The sequence below is a fragment of the Coregonus clupeaformis genome, chromosome 12 (genome assembly GCF_020615455.1).
Source record: "Coregonus clupeaformis isolate EN_2021a chromosome 12, ASM2061545v1, whole genome shotgun sequence".
NCBI classification, from domain to species: Eukaryota; Metazoa; Chordata; class Actinopteri; order Salmoniformes; family Salmonidae; genus Coregonus; species Coregonus clupeaformis.
In genome coordinates this window covers 35,622,626-35,642,552 of record NC_059203.1, presented here as the reverse complement: position 1 = coordinate 35,642,552, position 19,927 = coordinate 35,622,626, and the positions used below count along the sequence as shown (strand labels likewise).

Here is a 19,927-nt window from a genome sequence, read left to right as displayed (position 1 = left end):
TTGATGAGGGAAAAAAACATTTAATACATTTAGAATAAGGCTGTATCGTAACAAAATGTGGAAAAAGTCAAGGGGTCTGAATGCTTTCCGAATGCACTGTAGACCAATATTATTTATATAAATAGTAAAGAGAACCAGTCCCAATACCAACGACCCCTGCGGTACACCTTTTGTAATATCCTGGACACTAGACTTGACACTATCAAAAATCATGCAATGTGCCCTATCTGACAGATATTTCTCAAACCACTTGCAAGAAGCCTGATCTAGGCCTATTTCAGTCAGCCTTTGAATGAGAATGTAATGGTCAACAGTGTTGAAGGCCTTGGGAAGCTCTATACATAAGGCAGTACAATGGGGTTCATGATCTAAGCAATTTAACACATCATCATTATTGTAACACAATCAATATAGACAAAATGCTGGCTGTATAATTTAGCTAGTTAGTTCAAATGGAATTGTCAGCACTGTTTTATCAAGCTAGCTAGTTTATCTTGGACAATTTCAGTTGAAGCTTGACGGAGGGAGGTTGGCGTACATCTCATAAAATATATACATACACTTAGGTTGGAGTCATTAGGACATCTACTTTGTGCATGACACAAGTAATTTTTCCAATAATTGTTTACAGACAGATTATTTCACTTATAACTCACTGTATCACAATTCCAGTGGGTCAGAAGTTTACATTCACTAAGTTGACTGTGCCTTTAAACAGCTTGGAAAAATTCCAGAAAATGATGTCATGGCTTTAGAAGCTTCTGATAGGCTAATTGACATCATTTGAGTCAATTGGAGGTGTACCTGTGGATGTATTTCAAGGCCTACCTTCAAACTCAGTGCCTCTTTGCTTGACATCATGGGAAAATCAAAAGAAATCAGCCAAGACCTCAGAAAAAAATTTGTAGACCTCCACAAGTCTGGTTCATCCTTGGGAGCAATTTCCAAACGCCTGAAGGTACCACGTTCATCTGTACAAACAATAGTACACAAGTATAAACACCATGGGACCACTCAGCCGTCATACCGCTCAGGAAGGAGATGCGTTCTGTCTCCTAGAGATGAACGTACTTTGGTGCGTAAAGTGCAAATCACAGCAAAGGACCTTGTGAAGATGCTGGAGGAAACAGGTACAAAAGTATCTATATCCACAGTAAAACGAGTCCTATATCGACATAACCTGAATGGCCGCTCAGCAAGGAAGAAGCCACTGCTCCAAAACCGCCATAAAAAAGCCAGACTACGGTTTGCAACTGCACATGGGGACAAAGGTCGTACTTTTTGGAGAAATATCCTCTAGTCTGATTAAACAAAAATAGAACTGTTTGGCCATAATGACCATCGTTATGTTTGGAGGAAAAAGGAGGGTCTTGCAAGCCGAATAACACCATCCCAACCGTGAAGCACGAGGGTGGCAGTATCATGCTGTGGGGGTGCTTTGCTGCAGGCGGGACTGGTGCACTTCACAAAATAGATGGCATCATGAGGAAGGAAAATTATGTGGATATATTGAAGCAACATCTCAAGACATCAGTCAGGAAGTTAAAGCTTGGTTGCAAATGGGTCTTCCAAATTGACAATGACCCCAAGCATACTTCCAAAGTTATGGCAAAATGGCTTAAGGACAACAAAGTCAAGGTATTGGAGTGGCCATCACAAAGCCTTGACCTCAATCCTATAGAAAATGTGTGGGCAGAACTGAAAAAGCGTGTGCGAGCAAGGAGGCCTACAAACCTGACTCAGTTACACCAGCTCTGTCAGGAATGGGCCAAAATTCACCCAACTTATTGTGGGAAGCTTGTGGAAGGCTACCCGAAACGTTTGACCCAAGTTAAACAATTTAAAGGCAATGCTACCAAATACTACTTGAGTGTATGTAAACTTCTGACCCACTGGGAATGTGATTAAAGAAATAAAAGCTGAAATAAATCATTCTCTCTACTATTATTCTGATATTTCACATTCTTAAAATAAAGTGGTGATCCTAACTGACCTAAGACATGGAATTTTTACTAGGATTAAATGTCAGGAATTGTGAAAAACTGAGTTGAAATGTATTTGGCTAAGGTGTATGTAAACTTCCGACATCAACTGTATATTGACTGACCAGAATATCAATGATGTCAATATTTGTTTATACTCACGTTTGCATGTCTCTTCTGTTGCAGTTTGCAGCAACACTGACAGAGTTTTGAACGACCCTTCCCTCCCCTTTTGTTCCATGTTGGCTGAAGATCTAGCTAGCCAGTAACTAGCTAACACCAGACACAGATGAAAGGGGAAACCTATAAGTATCTTTGCTATAGATGAATAGGGGAAACCTGTTCGTCAATACTTCCGAACATATGATATTGTGAGAATGATTGTTGAGAAATCTCCACTTAAAAACTAAATAGATTCACTGTTGCTATAGCAGTCATTCCAAAGGGTAGGTTTAACAGAGCAAATGAAATGTGACCATACTTTATCACTCATCATCAATTATGCTATTTAGTCCTGCACATTTGTCATCAACAGCTATTGTTTTAATTCAACCCAGAATTCAACAAAAAATAGACAATACAATAGGCCTAGGGTTTCAAGCTCTGGTTGATTTAAAATGTAATGATATTTAGTGATATTTAATTGTGTTTGGTTGTCAACGCAACCAAATATCAACATTTGAAGGAGATGCATCTTCTGCTTGGATAGTTCCACAAAATATCTAAGTTAAAGAATAGTACTAAATCAAGTAAAAAAATAAATAAAAGTGTATTTAAAGTTTGATTTGATTTAGTCCTATTCTTTAACTTTAGATTGTTGGTTTCTGATGGAGATGTGAATCCAACATATCAATTATTAATTTGTAGACAAACTGGAATTAAAGCCAGAGTCAGTGTCTCAGATGGAGCTATCCAAGCAGTAGATACATATCCTTTAAATGTTGATATTTGGTTGCATTGTCAACTAATCACAATTGAATATTAATTTTGTAATAAAGTTAAGGCTATTTTACAAATTAATGTAACATTCCACCTTAAAATGTAGTAACACATCCATGGCCACATTGAGGTTACTGTAACTATAATTGTCTTCATATGTAATCATATAAAGCGTGCATGCTCAAGATAGCATGCATAGGTCGTCACAGGTCTGTGGAGATATTACAAATTGCTGCAGTCTCGACGGCATTGATCACGTGCACCATGTACTTTTAATGTAATTTTAACTGCAATCCAGGTAATCTGGTTCTGCTATTAGATGAAGCACAGTGATATCACATTGATCTGTTTTAAAGCTCCCTCAGTACCCCTACCTCCCACGACTATGCCGAATTATCCACGTTGAAATGATGTGGTGTGCGCGGTGGGGAACGACTAAAATTAACGAGTCACTCAGAAAAACGAATCATGACTCTTGAGTCAGTAAGAAGAGTCTGCACATTTGCGAATTGCACATCACTATTCCATGCCCATTCGCGCCTTTTTACGAAGTCTGCCCTGTACAGAGATTAAGCTGCCCGGTAACCAAACATGCATGTTTTGAGAGATGCGGTCACCGGTAGAGTGTGTAGCTCGCTACCTAGTTTAAATATCAGTACTGCCACAAAAAAAATGCATTTTCCTCCCAAACGTTACAAATATTTTCACATGACCCGCCCCTTGTACTGTAAAACATGTGCACACCCTCCCCCTACATTGAATTAACAAACAAATGTTAATTACGACCATAAATAACACAAATAACAATAACTGTAGAGACCCTGTGTTTAAAAACGTGGACTTTACCACTTCAGAGTGCTTTTGTGGCACAGTCAATGCCACGCGGGGCTACCGGCCAGAAGGTTGAGGTTTAGCCGACCACCACGGAGGAGACTATCCCTGCCGGTCTCATTACTCTACGATCAGAGCCGGCTGGTAGGGAGAAATCAGAATTTTCTAAATTGTTATACTATATGTATAATTATGTAAAACATATGCTATGAATATTCCACCAACTGGTTTCTGTGCCAATGTACCACACAACCAATGAGCAAAGTATAACTACATACCGATTAACGACTTCGGGCGCTTCAATATCATGGTTTGAGTTTTCAACACCTCTATCAAATAGAGCAGCCTTGTCAATCTGGACAAACGGGAAAATACTAGAGTGGAGTGGACAGAGGTGTGCAGGTAGCCTACAGGATACTTTTGAAGTGGCCTAATCAGATTAAAACATTGTGACTGGTTGGGTTTATGCCAGACATAAAAGGTAATACATTTTAAACGTTACATTACAAATACTGTATTTAGTCTATATTGAAGTGTTATGGTTCTAGGTCCGCGAGGAACAGCAGCTTGGATCTGAGAGGCAGAGCGCATGTTAGGCTTTCCTGAATAACTGGGCCTGCTGGGAGCATGTGGACACATTATTATAGGACGATTTGGGAGAATGAAGATCCGCAACAGACAGCGCATCTCTGTATCAGAAGTAAAAATACAGCCGGACTGGCCTGCTACTGTGCATTTCTAGACCTTATAAACTGTCGAGAGTAGAACCACAACGAATGAATGGAATGAAACATTCAAATGACAGGCAGTGATGTAGCGCCAACATTTGGGATCTTTTGTTTGGGATTGATTTTTTTGCCATGGGACAGAGAACATTTTGCAGTTTTATAGCTAATCCATGCTATTTTACACATTTTGCCATGAGGCTGAGAGAAAATGTTGCCCTCTTAGAGCTCATGTACATTTTGTACGTCTTTTTTATGCTTTTTGTTTGAAATTTGACGAACTGACTTGTTGGAAAGGTGGGATCCTATGACGGTGCCACGTTGAAAGTCACTGAGCTCTTCAGTAAGGCTATTTTACTGCCAATGTTTGTCTATGGAGATTGCATGGCGGTGTGCTCGATTTTATACACCTGTCAGCAACAGGTTGATGGTGTGCATAGACAGTATGGACAGTATATTAATAGAAAAGGTGTGTACAGCATGAGTTATATAGGATGACCCTTGACTAGAATACAGTATATGCATATGAAGTGGGTAAAATAGTATGTAAATATTATTGAAGTGACCAGTGTTCATTGACTATGTACATAGGGAAGCAGTCTCTAATGTGCGGGGTAGATTACCGGGTAGTAGCCTGCTAGTAACAGTGACTAAGTTCAGGGCAGGGTACTGGGTGGAGGCCGGCTAGTGATGACTATTTAACAATCTGATGGTCTGGAGATAGAAGCTGTTTTTCAGTCTCTTGGTCCCAGCTTTGTAGCACCTGTACTGTCTCCGCCTTTTAAATGGTAGTGGGGTGAACAGGCCATGGCTCAAGTGGGTGAGGTCCTTGATGATGTTCAAATAAAATCACATTTTATTGGTCACATACACATATTTGGCAGATGTTATTGCAGGTGTAGCGAAATGCCTGTGTTCCTAGCTCCAACAGTGTGGTAGTATCTAACAATTCACAACAATACACACAAATCTAAAAGCAAAAGAATGGAATTATGAAATATCTAAATATTAGATCGAGCAATGTCGGAGTGGCATTGACTAAAATACAGTAAAATAGAATACAGTATATACATATGAGATGAGTAAAGGAGTATGTAAACATTATTAAAGTGACTAGTGTTCCATTATTAAAGTGGCCAGTGATTCCAAGTCTAAGTCTGTAGGGCAGCAGCCTGTAAGGTGCATTGTTGCGTAACCGAGTGGAAGCCGGCTAGTGATGGCTATTTAACAGTCTGATGGCCTTGAGATAGAAGCTGTTTTTCAGTCTCTCGGTCCCAGCTTTGATGCACCTGTACTGACCTAGCCTTCTGGATGATAACGGGGTGAACAGGCTGTGGTTTGGGTGGTTGATGTCCTTGATGATCTTCCTGTGACATCGGGTGCTGCAGGTGTCCTGGAGGGCAGGTAGTTTGCCCCCGGTGATGCGTTGGGCAGACCACACCACCCTCCAGAGAGCCTTGCGGTTGCGGGCGGTGCAGTTGCCATACCAGGCGGTGAGACAGCCTGACAGGATGCTCTCAATTGTGCATCTGTAAATGTTTGTGAGGATTTTAGGGGCCAAGACAAATTTCTTCAGCCTCCTGAAGCTGTTGCGCCTTCTTCACCACACTCTGTGTGGGTGGACCATTTCAGATCGGCAGTGATGTGTACGCAGAGGAACTTGAAGCTTTCCACTTTCTCCACTGCAGTCCTGTCGATGTGGATAGGGGCGTGCTCCCTCTGCTGTTTCCTGTCAGGTAAGGTAGAGGTGATATGATCCTTAACTAGCCTCTCAAAGCACTTCATGATGACAGAAGTGAGTGCTACCGGGCGATAGTCATTTAGTTCAGTTACCTTTGCTTTCTTGGGTACAGGAACAATGGTGGAAATCTTGAAGCAAGTGGGGACAGCAGACTGTGATAGGGAGAGATTGAATATGTCCGTAAACACTCCAGCCAGCTGGTCTGCGCATGCTCTGAGGACGCGGCTAGGGATGCCGTCTGGGCCGGCAGCCTTGCGAGGGTTAACACGCTTAAACGTCTCACTCACGTCGGCCACGGAGAAGGAGAGCCCACAGTCCTTGGTAGCGGGCAGCGTCGGTGGCACTGTGTTATCCTCAAAGCGGGTGAAGAAGGTGTTTAGCTTGTCCGGAAGCAAGACGTCGGTGTCCGCAACGTGGCTGGTTTTCCCTTTGTAGTCCATGATACGTCTTGTGTCTGAGCCATTGAATTGGGACTCTACTTTGTCTCTGTACTGATGTTTTGCATATTCCCAGTCACCTTACCATGGTTAAATGTGGTGGTTCGCTTTCAGTTTTGCCCGAATGCTGCCATCTATCCACAGTTTCTGGTTTGGGTAGGTTTTAAAAGTCACGGTGGGTACAACACCTCCTATACACTTCCTGATGAACTCAGTCACCGTATCTGTGTTTTCGTCAATGTTATTCTCAGAGGCTACCCGGAACATATCCCAGTTCGCGTGATCAAAACAATTGAAGCATGGATGCCGATTGGTCAGACCAGCGGTGAATAGACCTTAGCACGGGTACTTCCTGTTTGAGTTTCTGCCTATAGGAAGGGAGGAGCAAAATGGAGTTGTGATCTGATTTGCCGAAGGGAGGGCGGTGGAGGGCCTTGTAGGCATTTAGAAAAGTTGAGGAGTAGTGGTCCAATGTTTTTCCAGAGCGAGTACTACTGTCAATGTGTTGGTAGAACTTCTGTAGTGGTTTCCTCAAATTTGCTTTGTTAAAATCCCCAGCTACAATAAATGTGGCCTCAGGATTTGTGGTTTCCAGTGTAGTTCTTTGAGGGCCTTCGTGGTATCGGCTTGAGGGGGAATATACACGGCTGTGACTATAACCAAAGACAATTATCTTGGGAGGTAATACGGTCAACATTTGATTGTGAGGTATTCTAGGTCGGGTGAACAAAATGACTTGAGTTTCTGTATGTTATCACAATCACACCATGAGTAGTTAATCATAAAACATGTACCCCCACCTTTCTTCTTCCCGGAGAGTTCGTTATTCCTGTCTGCGCGATGTACTGAGAACCCAGCTGGCTGTATGGACGGGGACAGTGTATCCAGAGAGAGCCATGTTTCCTTGAAACAGAGTATGTTACAATCCCTGATGTCTCTCTGGAAGGAGATCCTCGCCCTGAGCTCGTCTACTTTATTATCCAGAGACTGAACATTAGCAAGTAATATACTCTGAAGAGGTGGATGGTGTGCACGCCTCCTGAGTCGGACTAGAAGTCCACTCCGAATACCTCTTCTACGCCGGCGGTGTTTTGGAGCAGCCTCTGCAATAAGTTAATTTGCCCTGGAGGGTACGAACAAATCAAATAAAAATCAAATTTTATTTGTCACATACACGTGTTTAGTAGATTATAGCGGGTGTAGCTTCAAAGGATCCCATTAGGGAAAGTCGTATTCCTGGTCGTATATAATAACACAAAACATTTCCTGGGCTAATAATGTAAGAAATAACACACATAAAAACAAAATACTTCAAAGTTGCTTAGGAGTTAGAAGCAGAGCTGCCATATCTGTCTGCGCCTTCCTGTGATACTGGGTGCTGTAGATGTCCTGGAGGGCGGGCAGTGTGCCCCCGGTGATGCGTTGGGCTGACCACACCACCCTCTGGAGAGCCCTGCGGTTGCAGACGGTGCAATTGCCTTACCAGGCGGTGATACAGCTCGACAGGATGCTCTCAATGGTGCACCTGTAGAAGTTTATGAGGGTCTTAGGGGCCAAACCAAATTTCTTCAGCCTCCTGTTGCGCCTTCTTCACCACACTGTCTGTGTGGATGGACCATTTTAGGTTGTCAGTGATGTGCAAGCCGAGGAACTTGAAGCTTTTCACCCTCTCCACTGCGTCCCCGTCGATGTGGATGGGGGTGTGCTCTCGCTGCTGTCTCCTGATGTCCATGGTCTGCTCCTTTGTTTTGTTGACGTTGAGGGACAGGTTATTTATCCCTGGCACCACACCTCCAGGGCTCTCACCTTCTCCCTGTAGGCTGTCTCGTCATTGTTGGTAATCAGGCCTACCACTGTTGTGTTGTCTGCAAACTTGATGATTGAGTGGGAGTCTTGCATGGCCACACAGTCATGGGTGAACAGAGAGTACAGGAGGGGGCTGAGCACGCACCCTTGTGGGGCCCCTGTGTTGAGGATCAGCGTAGCAGAAGTGTTGTTGACACCTGGGGTCGGCCCGTCAGGATGTCCAGGACCCAGTTTCACAGGGTGGGGTTTAGACCCAGGGACCCGAGCTTAGTGATGAGCTTGAAGGGCACTATGATCAGCTGATAGCCCACCCTATTTTCTCGAAGTCAATCATGTCTTTAGGAGGCACTGTAACTAGCTTGCTTACAATTTGTGATGATGAGTGAGTGTGTTGTTGCAGAAATAAATAGACCTATGCTAAAAAATGAAGAAAAAATCGCTAAAGAGGCATTTGGTATCTTATGAATTTCGAGATGAATTATGAATCAAACTTTATACATTTTGCATTTTGAGCACCTGCATGGCCCTGCAACCTCCTTAATTCAAGTTTTTGACACAAAGGACGATGCCAGTAACTTTATGATGAAACTTTATCAATGTACCAGCATCAGTAATTGTTCATACTTTTGTCATCCTACTTTGATCTGGTTTGATCCAAATATCATCCAATTTGATGAAAAACATGATTTTGACTGTGCGGGACCTTTAACACTTTCAGTGTTGATTCAACACTGGAGAATTTGCTGTGTAGGCCATCTCACATTTACAAATCTCCTATGTGGCACTACCTGAGGCTCCAAAATATAAACTGCGGCACTCACTGTACCTAAACTATATTGAAACTAATTTCACACATATAATATTAAATTGACAGTCTGATGGGTGACAATGTTATTAATTGTGAATGAAGAGATTGATGAACAGTGCAGCGTTTGTAGGCTAATTGACACAGAGGCAGGAGAGCAAATGCTTCTTCTTAACAAAAAGCTACTTTTTCAAATCGTCCTAAAGAGTCACATGCAAGAGAGCACAGGCTTGACTAGTCAGATTTGCGGGGAATTGATCAACCACGGCGCTATCCATGGGGTGCTGAATCTCCGCTTTTGCTTCTATTGCTTATCTGTTCATTTAGCGCAGCATCCGATATGCCACAATAAGCGGGTTATCATAAAGTAAAAACAGCCACAACCTTTCCAAATTCCCCTGATAGCCAGGTGCAAGGGGACACAAAAGGACCTAGCAAGCTGGCTGACATCTTTCAGTCAAAGGTAGGGTAAAACAAATGTAATTTTCACTGTAATAACCTCATAATATTTTACCAACAGTACTGCATAGGTCTACGTTAAAAAAAGACAATTTCAACGAAATAATGTGGTAACTTTGAGAGAATTTTGAGTTGATTAAATTGCAGCAAATACAACAACAAACCGTTCGATTCCTGTGTACAGTGCATTCGGAAAGTCTTCGGACTCCTACACACAATACCCCATAATGACAAAGCGAAAACAGGTTTTTAGAAATTTTTGCAAATGTATTACAAATAAAAAAATGAAATACCTTATTTACATAAGTATTCAGACCCTTTGCTATGAGACTCTAAATTGAGCACAGGTGCATCCTGTTTCCATTGATCATCCTTGAGATGTTTCTACAACTCTGGTCTGATGACACCAAGATTGAACTCTTTGGCCTGAATGCCAAGCGTCACATCTGGAGGAAACTTGGCACCATCCCTACGGTGAAGCATGGTCGTAGCAGTGTGGTCGTGTTCTTTGTTGTGTGTCCGTGTAAATAGCCAGTTTTTTGTATTTTTTTGTATTTTTCGTACATATTCCCCTATCACACTTTTCATCCTTCTACTAAATATAGTTTCCTGCAACCCGCCTCACTCAATGTGGAACGGATTCTATTATTTACTCACCTTTATCTAGAATCTCCAGTTGAAACTAGCTAGCCAGCTAACTAGCTACTTGCTATTAGCCACCGTTAGCGGTTTTCACCCAGAACATCTGATTTTCTGCCGGAATAACTGAATCACTGGACCCTAACACCGGATCGCATCTAGCTAGCCGCAACCGAATGGACGTTGCTGTAGGCTAATCACCACTGCCCCCGAAGCAAGCACCAGTTAGCCTTGAGCCAGGCCCATATCCCGACTATCTACCTCTTTGTCTACCGGATGGGAGTAGCCAGCTAACTAGCTACTTGCTATTAGCCACCGTTAGCGTTTTTTCACCATTGTCCGTGGCCTGCACTACCTACCAGCCAGCTCTAGCCTGGACTATTATCGGCCAGTCTGCACTGTCTGCACAGCGCGTTATCGACCCAGAACATATCAGATTTTCTGCCGGAATCACTAAATCACTGGACCTTTAACACCTGATCATCGCAACTAGCTAGCTGCAACCAAATGGATGTTGTTGTTGGCTAATCAGCCTTGAGCTAGCCTCGAGTCCGGCACATCTCCCGGCTATCTACCTCTCTGTCAACCGGACGGGACCTCATAGAGTCGACACGGAGCCCCGCCGATCCATCAGGACTGGTCTGCCGACGTAATCGTCTGTGGTTTCAACAGGCTTCCCGTTGTGACGACCACGAAGATCCATCTGCTAGCCCCGGCCCGCTAGCACACGCAAACAATAGCTGTGCTTCCTGCTCGCTGTGCTTTAGCACCAATTCGAACTGCTCTCGGACTCACATATTGCTGTTCACTGGACCTTATGATCACTCAGCTGCACAGCTGATGCCTGCTGGACTGTTCCTTTACACGGTACCCTGTCCTGTTTATCTGTTTAGCCTCAGCCCAAATTTTCATCGCCGTTACCAGTTGTTGTCTTAGCTCTCTCTAATAACACCTGTGATTGCTTTATGCCTCACTCCCATGTCAATATGCCTTGCCTATTGCTGTTCCAGTTAGTTCTTATTATACAATTTCAATATAGAACCCCAAGTCATTCTCAAACTGCCTCAAATAGCTCCTTTGTTCCACCCCCCATACACGCCGAGACCGGCTCAACCGGTACCTCCAGTGATGCTATCTCTTTCATTGTTACCCAACGCTTAGGTTTACCTTCACTGTACTCAAATCCTTCCATATCCTTGTCTGTACATAATGCCCTGAATCTATTCTACAACGCCCGGAAATCTGCCCCCTTTATTCTCTGTACCCAACGCACTAGAAGACCAGTTCTTAAAGCCTTTAGCCATATCCTTATTCTAGTCCTCCTCTGTTCCTCTGGTGATGTAGAGGCTAATCCAGGCCCTGCAGCCCCCAGTATCACTCCTACTCCTCAGGAGTTATCATTTGTTGACTTCTGTAACCGTAAAAGCCTTGGTTTTCTGCACGTTAACATCAGAAGCCTCCTTCCTAAGTTTGAGTTATTCACTGCGTTAGCACACTCCGCCAACCCTGATGTTCTAGCAGTGTCTGAATCCTGGCTTAGGAAGGCCACCAAAAATGCAGAAATGTCCATCCCCAACTACAACATTTTCCGTCTAGATAGAACTGCCAAAGGGGGTGGAGTCGCAATCTACTGTAGAGATAGCCTGCAGACTCTATCATACTATCCAGGTCTGTGCCCAAACAGTTTGAGCTCCTACTTCTAAAAATCCACCTTTCCAGAAATAAGTCTCTCACTGTTGCCGCTTGCTACAGACCCCTCTCAGCCCCCAGCTGTGCCCTGGACACCATATGTGAATTGATTACCCCCCTGTCATGAACGTTGAGAGACGGGTCAGACCAAGGTGCAGCGTGGTATGTTAACATGTTTATTTAACGAATAAACACTCACGACAAAATGTGAAGTCCAAGGCTATACACAATACACGCCTAACACAGGAACAAGATCCCACAAATATAGTAGGAAAACAGGCTACTTAAGTATGATCCCCAATCAGAGACAACGAGCGACAGCTGCCTCTGATAGGGAATCACACCCGGCCAAACATAGAAATACAAATCTAGATCCTACACATAGAAAACATCACATAGATTCCCACACCCTGACTAAACCAACAAGAGTTCCATACGTCAGGGCGTGACAGTACCCCCCAAAGGTGCGGACTCCGACCGCACAAACCTGACATAACAGGGTAGGGTCCAGGTGGGCATTCCGCCTCGGAGGCGGATCTGGCTCCGGGCGTGACGACCTCTTCCTCTCAGCCTCCCCGTTGCGCCCCTGGTCTGGTCTGGACCTCGGCGCGATGCTTCCCCTCTCCTTCCTCCCACGATGCACCAAGCCCTGTCTGGACCCTAGTGTGGGAGACCCCAAACCTGGAGAGGGGCTGACGTATGGGTCTGGACTGGAGCCGCTGACCGGAGCTGAACTGGACCCCGGTGGAGCGGACTGCTCTGGCTCCGGAGTGGAACCGCTGACCGGAGCTGGACTAGAAACCGGTGGAGCGGACTGCTCTGGCTCCGGAATGGAGCAGCTGGCCAGAGCTGGACTAGACCCCAGTGGAGCGGACTGCTCTAGCTCCGGAGTGGAGCAGCTGACCGGTGCTGGACCATTTACATTTTACATTTTAGTCATTTAGCAGACGCTCTTATCCAGAGCGACTTACAGTTAGTGAATACATATTTTTTTTATACTGGCCCCCCGTGGGAATTGAACCCACAACCCTGGCGTTGCAAACGCCATGCTCTATCAACTGAGCTGCATCCCTGCCGGCCATTCCCTCCCCTACCCTGGACGACGCTGGGCCAATTGTGCGCCGCCCATGAGTCTCCCGGTCGCGGCCGGCTGCGACAGAGCCTGGATTCGAACCAGTTAGTCACCGGTGGAACGGGTACGGGCCGTGCCGGACTGGGAACACGCACCACTGGCTTGGTGCGAGGAGCAGGCACGGGCCGGGCCGGACTGGGAACACGCACCACTGGCTTGGTGCGAGGAGCAGGCACGGGCCGGGCCGGACTGGGAACACGCACCACTGGTCTGGTGCGAGGAGCAGGAACGGGGCTCAGAAACCAGCTCTGCACCCTCCGCTGCAACTTGCCCATGCCCCCCCCGCTTCTCCTTCACACAAATTCAGACAGCTGATGTTCTGAAAGAGCTGCAAAATCTGGACCCCTACAAGTCATCTGGGCTAGACAATCTGGACCATTTCTTTCTAAAAATAGCAGCCGAAATTGTCACAACCCCTATTACTAGCCTGTTCAATCTCTCTTTCGTAACGTCTGAGATCCCCAGAGCTTGGAAAGCTGCCGCGGTCATCCCCCTCTTCAAAGGATCCAAACTGTTACAGACCTATATCCATCCTGCCCTGCCTTTCGAAAGTTTTTGAAAGCCAAATTAACAAACAGATCACCGACCATTTCGAATCCCACCGTACCTTCTCCACTATGCAATCCAGTTTCCGAGCTGGTCATGGGTGCACCTCAGCCACGCTCAAGGTTCTAAACGATATTATAATGTGATCGATAGTAGACAGTACTGTGCAGCCGTCTTCATTGACCTGGCCAAGGCTTTCGACTCTGTCAACCACCGCATTCTTATTGGCAGACTAAATAGCCTTGGTTTCTCAAATGACTGCCTCGTCTGGTTCACCAACTACTTCTCAGATAGAGTTCAATGTGTCAAATCGGAGGGCCTGTTGTCTGGACCTATGGCAGTCTCTATGGGGGTGCCACAGGGTTCAATTCTTGGGCCGACTCTTTTCTCCTTGTATATCAATGATGTCGCTCTTGCTGCTGGTGACTCTCAGATCCACCTCTACGCAGACGACACCATTTTGTATACATCTGGCCCTTCATTGGACACTGTGTTAACAAACCTCCAAACGAGCTTCAATGCCATACAACACTCCTTCCCGTAGCCTCCAACTGCTCTTAAACACTAGTAAAGCTAAATGCATGCTCTTCATTCGAACGCTGCTTGCACCCGCCCACCCGACTAGAATCACTACTCTCGACGGGTCTGACCTAGAGTATGTGGACAACTACAAATACCTAGGTGTCTGGTTAGACTGTAAACTCTCCTTCCAGACTCACATAAAGCATCTCCAATCCAAAGTTAAATCTAGAATCGGCTTCCTATTTTGCAACAAAGCCTCCTTCACTCATGCTGCCAAACATGCCCTCGTAAAACTGACTATCCTACCGATCCTTGACTTCGGCGATGTCATTTACAAAATAGCCTCCAACACTCTACTCAGCAAATTGGATGTAGTCTATCACAGTGCCATCCGTTTTGTCACCAAAGCCTCATATACTTCCCACCACTGTGACCTGTACGCTCTTGTTGGCTGGTCCTCACTACATATTAGTCGCCAAACCCACTGGCTCCAGGCCATCTATAAATCACTGCTAGGCAAATCTCTGCCTTATCTTAGCTCATTGGTCACCATAGCAACACCCACCCGCAGGGACTGGGAGACTAGTCAGGATCAAGGGAAAGATGAACGGAGCAAAGTAAAGAGAGATCCTTGATGAAAACCTGCTCCAGAACTCTCAGGACCTGAGACTGGGCTGAAGGTTCACATTCCATTTGGACAATGACCCTAAGCACACAGCCAAGACAACGCAGGAGTGGCTTCGGGACAAGTCTCTGAATGTCCTTGAGTGGCCCAGCCAGCGCCCATACTTGAACCCAATCGAACATCTCTGGAGAGACCTGAAAATAGTTGTGCAGTGACGCTTCCCATCCAACCTGACAGAGCTTGAGAAGATCTGCAGAGAAGAATGGGAGAAACTCCCCAAATACAGGTGTGCCAAGCTCGTAGCGTCATACCCAAGAAGACTCGTACCTGAATTTGTCCAATAGGAACTCTCGTTTGCAACTGTTGGACTAATGATTACACCCTAGATTGATTTCTCTCAACCGGTGCACCTACATTGTAAACTTTCATTCATAGGCTAGGTTGTAGCAACCTCATGATGGGTATAGGGAAAAGTATTAGTATTATGTAGTAGCCTAAACCTACTGATGTTACATTGAGCTGGGTGAATGGAATATGAATGACAGTCATGTGGTCCTCTGTAGCTCAGCTGGTAGAGCACGGCGCTTGTAACGCCAAGGTAGTGGGTTCGATCCCCGGGACCACCCATACACAAAAAATGTATGCACTGTAAGTCGCTTTGGATAAAAGCGTCTGCTAAATGGCATATTATATTATATTATTATAAGACTCGAGGCTGTAATCGCTGCCAAAGGTGCTTCAACAAAGTTTTGAGTAAAGGGTCTGAATATTTATGTAAATGTCATTTTTCAGTTGTTTATTTTTATTACATTTGCAAACATTTCTAAAAACCTGTTTTTGCTTTGTTATTATGGGGTCTTTTGTGTAAATTGATAAATAAGGCAAAAAAAATATGACAAAATCTGGAAAAAGTCAAGGTGTCTGAATACTTTCCGAATGCACTGTGTATTTATCAATTTACAGTGGTAGCCTATAATGTCACCGTTTTTTTGCTGGTAGGAAATATAATTTCCGGTTTGAACAGGAATACCCAGGATAACCGGGAGATGTTTGCAATTTTCTCAGGAAGGAAGATTTGTGGACTAGCTAGGTTTCCATCCAATTGGTGTCAGATTTCCTTGCAAATATTATAAAATCTGCATAAAAACAATATGCACATTTTTTCACCAGAGATGGGTTTCCATCAATATGACTTGTTGTGGATAACAGGCTGTACGTGATGACATAGTGCACATCAAAATAACTTTTGCTGTAAAATTCCCATGTACCGAATATAAAATACAAGTTAAAAGGGTTTCAATCGCATTTTCAACTCTACTGATGGCTTTTTCACAAAAACAATTGTGTTTATTTAGCGAGTGTGCCCACTCTGGTATTGGCACATGCGCTCTAGCCAACAGCTGGCAGATACAGTGCGGGTATAGCCTACATGATGAGATTATTATGGACAAAATAATTTTTATTTGTCAAACGGCAGCCAAGCATCAATGATCATGTCACCAGAATAAGACCCTCGATATGTATTGGAAAGGAGCATCAAGCTCATCACCTTGCACTTTCACGACCCTGTGAAGTTCATCATAACTCATTTCGTCTGTAGCCTAATAAACTGTATGTTTTCCTGACGACTTGTAGTGGGAGGACCACACAACATGTCATCGCGTGATTCCAAGTCTACTTCGATTTGATTGTTATTATATCAATATTTCCGCATAAAAGCATTTCTATTGACATTTCTCGCATAATTCATTTTACCAACACAAAACGATCCCACCTTGTCTAGAGTATTTAATTTCGTCAACATATGGAACGTTTTTCTGTTTCCATCAGGCCTGTTGTGTAGATTTTTATCCGTCGTACTTTACTCGCATAAAAAGGTTGATTGGAAACCTTGTTCTTTTCTGGTAAATATCCAACCCTAATGTGCAGGCTACTTAATGGGAAGTTAAAGGGGTGGGGCAGCATTGGGAAGAGACGGACTGAGGGTTCAGAATTTATTAGGGGTCATCACAACATGACTAGACCAAAATATGTGTTTGTACACGTGACTAGACTGAAAGACATTTGTTTGTACACAAGATTAGACGGAAAGACATTTGTTTGTAGACATGACTAGACCAAAATATGTGTTTGTACACATGACTAGGCAGAAAGACATTTGTTTGCACACATGATTAGACGGAAAGACATTTGTTTGTACATGTCTGGGTTAGACAAAAGAACATGCAGTAGTACAGTATATCATGAATTATGGTCAGTCCACGGCACATCGGAAACAGACACAGTCCCACATTCCACATAACCATAAGAGCCTGAATCAGTCTAACTGTCTGAGTCAGATGTAAATGAGGACATATTGACATGTCCTTCACTTTTTCAGAAAACTTCTACATCCTCCCTGGGCAGCTGGATGCTCTACTGTGTGGAAACAGCTCGGACTCAGGGTGAGTCTCATGCTCTATTACTACAAACTGAAACTTCCAGTAAGTTGGAATAGCCACCATACAAGGGAACAACTGAGAGCATAATACTAACATAACTAGGACTTTCACACAAATCATGCATTGGGAGATTTGCGTGAAAATCATGACTCACCCTCTCCCTCCCTCCCTCCCTCCCTCCCTCCCTCCCTCCCTCCCTCCCTTCATCCCAGGCGGTGCCCTGAGGGCTACACGTGTATGAAGGCCGGGAAAAACCCAAACTACGGCTACACCAGCTTCGACAGCTTCGGCTGGGCCTTCCTCACTCTCTTCCGCCTCATGACCCAAGACTTTTGGGAGAACCTCTACATGCTGGTAAGGCCGAGTTCGTCATAGACAGAAAATGTATACTGGAATAACTCCTGCTTGTAATGGCGGAAGCAGTGTAATTCAATGGAGGCGGCTTATATGAGCAGCCGGAGAGCATTGAAACCAAACCGATGGATTGAGACAGCTCTATCTTGTTCTTTTGAGCTGGGAACTGACTGTCAGTTCTGCAGTACTGTCCTTTAATGGCTAGTTGGGATATTAAGGCTGGTATGTCTGCCCTGTCTACAACATGCAAAATAAACACTTCATCAAACGTACAGTACATGACAGTGAATCAGCAAATAGCCTCACAGCACTTATTCTCTCTGGGTTTCTTTGCCCTTTTGAATTTGACCAGCAGGTTGGTGAAAAACAGGCGTCAGGCGGGTGAAAAAGTCAAACTGTGGGTCGATGACTGATTCATGTCAAGGACTGGTCTGTCTGTTGATGAAAGGCTGCATGGATTCTATCTCAGAGTTTATTCTGATTTCTGGTCTTCGGTCGTAATCTAAGATCCCCTGTAGCTCAGTTGGTAGAGCATGGCGCTCGCAACACCAGGGTTGTGGGTTTGTTTCCCACGGGGGGCCAGTATGAAAATGTATGCACTCACTAACTGTAAGTCACTCTGGATAAGAGCGTCTGCTAAATGACTAAAATGTAATGTCGCAGATCAGAGACAGATTCTGTTTTAACTTTGACTGGAAGACCTTGAGAGAACTATTGTTGTTGAGTGTAAGTGTGCTTTAAGAGAAAGAGTCTGCAAGTGGTACAATGTGTGTAAATGTGAAATCGTGAACACAGCGACACACACAGAAACACATATATGCACACACACACACACACACAGAAACACGCAGGCGCACACCACGCCTGCACGCACGCACGCACACAAACACACACACACACACACATACACACTCACAACTGCCTATTCCCCTCTACTCTCATCATTAAAGTGATGCTACAAAAGGTTTTGTATATTTTTAAGCCAGTGGTTTTGAAAGTAGTGCTCAAGAGCCGAATAGGGTCCCTGAAAATTCAGCACAATTGTGCACGACGTCACAAACAGTATGTGTATCATGTCATTGTTCTCGACCCCTCCAGCATGTGCACAAAGAGAGTTTTAAAAAACTCTGTGGTGTGCACTGTGCAGACTTGGGCCCGCCCTGCAACCTCTTCAGTCAATACTGGACCGACCTGATCCTGCCTCCCACTTTTACCTTGCAACCTCATTGGACATCATTCCACCTGCCAATCAACATTGTCCATCAAGTTCTGTTAATGCAGGCTACTTCCCATTGTTACATTCATGGGCCTTTTATCAATTAGATTTGCCTCCTGCGTCCTCTCTCCTCCATCCTCTCTCGCCTCCTTTTGAAAAAGGTAATAGTTAATGGAGGAGAGTCGGCGAGGAGAGTGAACGTGGATGGCAATGCGCTAGACTGAAATGAGACGGTCCTTCTCCACTCGCATGTCATTAGGCAAATTACGTTTACATGGGAGTATCCTAAAATACATATGTAAAGTGCTCAAAACAAATTAAGTTAGTTGTGCAAGACATTTTGTAGATAAAACAAAAAGTAGCATATTGTTTTTAAACGTGTGCATGTTTTTCTCCCTTGACAAAACAAAAGCTGATTCAAAATGTGGTAGATTTCAAAACACTTCCGCGGTAGGAAACACATGAATATCCTCAATAAAAGGTGGCTATCAAGGAGGGGAGGACACTCTTCCGCTTGTTTACTAACGAATTGACATACTCCTCGACCACTCAACCATGTATCGGTTTCCGGGTCACAGAGGAGAGAGGACGGAGGACGGTCTTTTGCCCAAATGAGAATCTCCCATGGTCTCATCAGACTAATATGGCTAAAACTATCAGATAGGGATGTGCAACATAATGTCCACTTCATAGGATGATGACATAAGTATAGGCCAAAGGGATTTTCTATTTATTTAAAAAAAATCTATTAACCATTTTGTTAAGTCTAACTTTCCTACCATGAGGGAACTTCTGAAAGCTATCAGATCCTCTGAAAATGATTTCCCTGTTCCATGCAGCTATAGAAATGTGATTTATGCTTCCTGTCCAATTTGTGATTGGAAAGCTTCCTCCAATTAGTGAGCAGGACTGACCTGTCAATGTGATAATGTGATTTAGAAAAGTAGAAAGGTTATACTTAAAGTGCATTCGGAAAGTATTCAGACCCCTTGACCTTTTCCACATTTTGTTACGTTACAGCTTTATTCTAAAATTGAT

At 44.2% G+C, this 19,927-nt stretch overlaps 1 protein-coding gene across 1 annotated transcript in view; it reads left to right on the top strand.

The window, feature by feature from the left end:
• Positions 1-19,927, top strand: part of LOC121577568 (sodium channel protein type 8 subunit alpha) — a 105,464-nt gene that overhangs the window by 42,629 nt on the left and 42,908 nt on the right. Inside the window, exons 8-9 of the mRNA XM_045223842.1 lie at positions 17,259-17,322; positions 17,532-17,673. Of these exons, the coding sequence (XP_045079777.1) occupies positions 17,259-17,322; positions 17,532-17,673 (206 nt within the window). The remainder of the gene's footprint in view (positions 1-17,258; positions 17,323-17,531; positions 17,674-19,927) is intronic.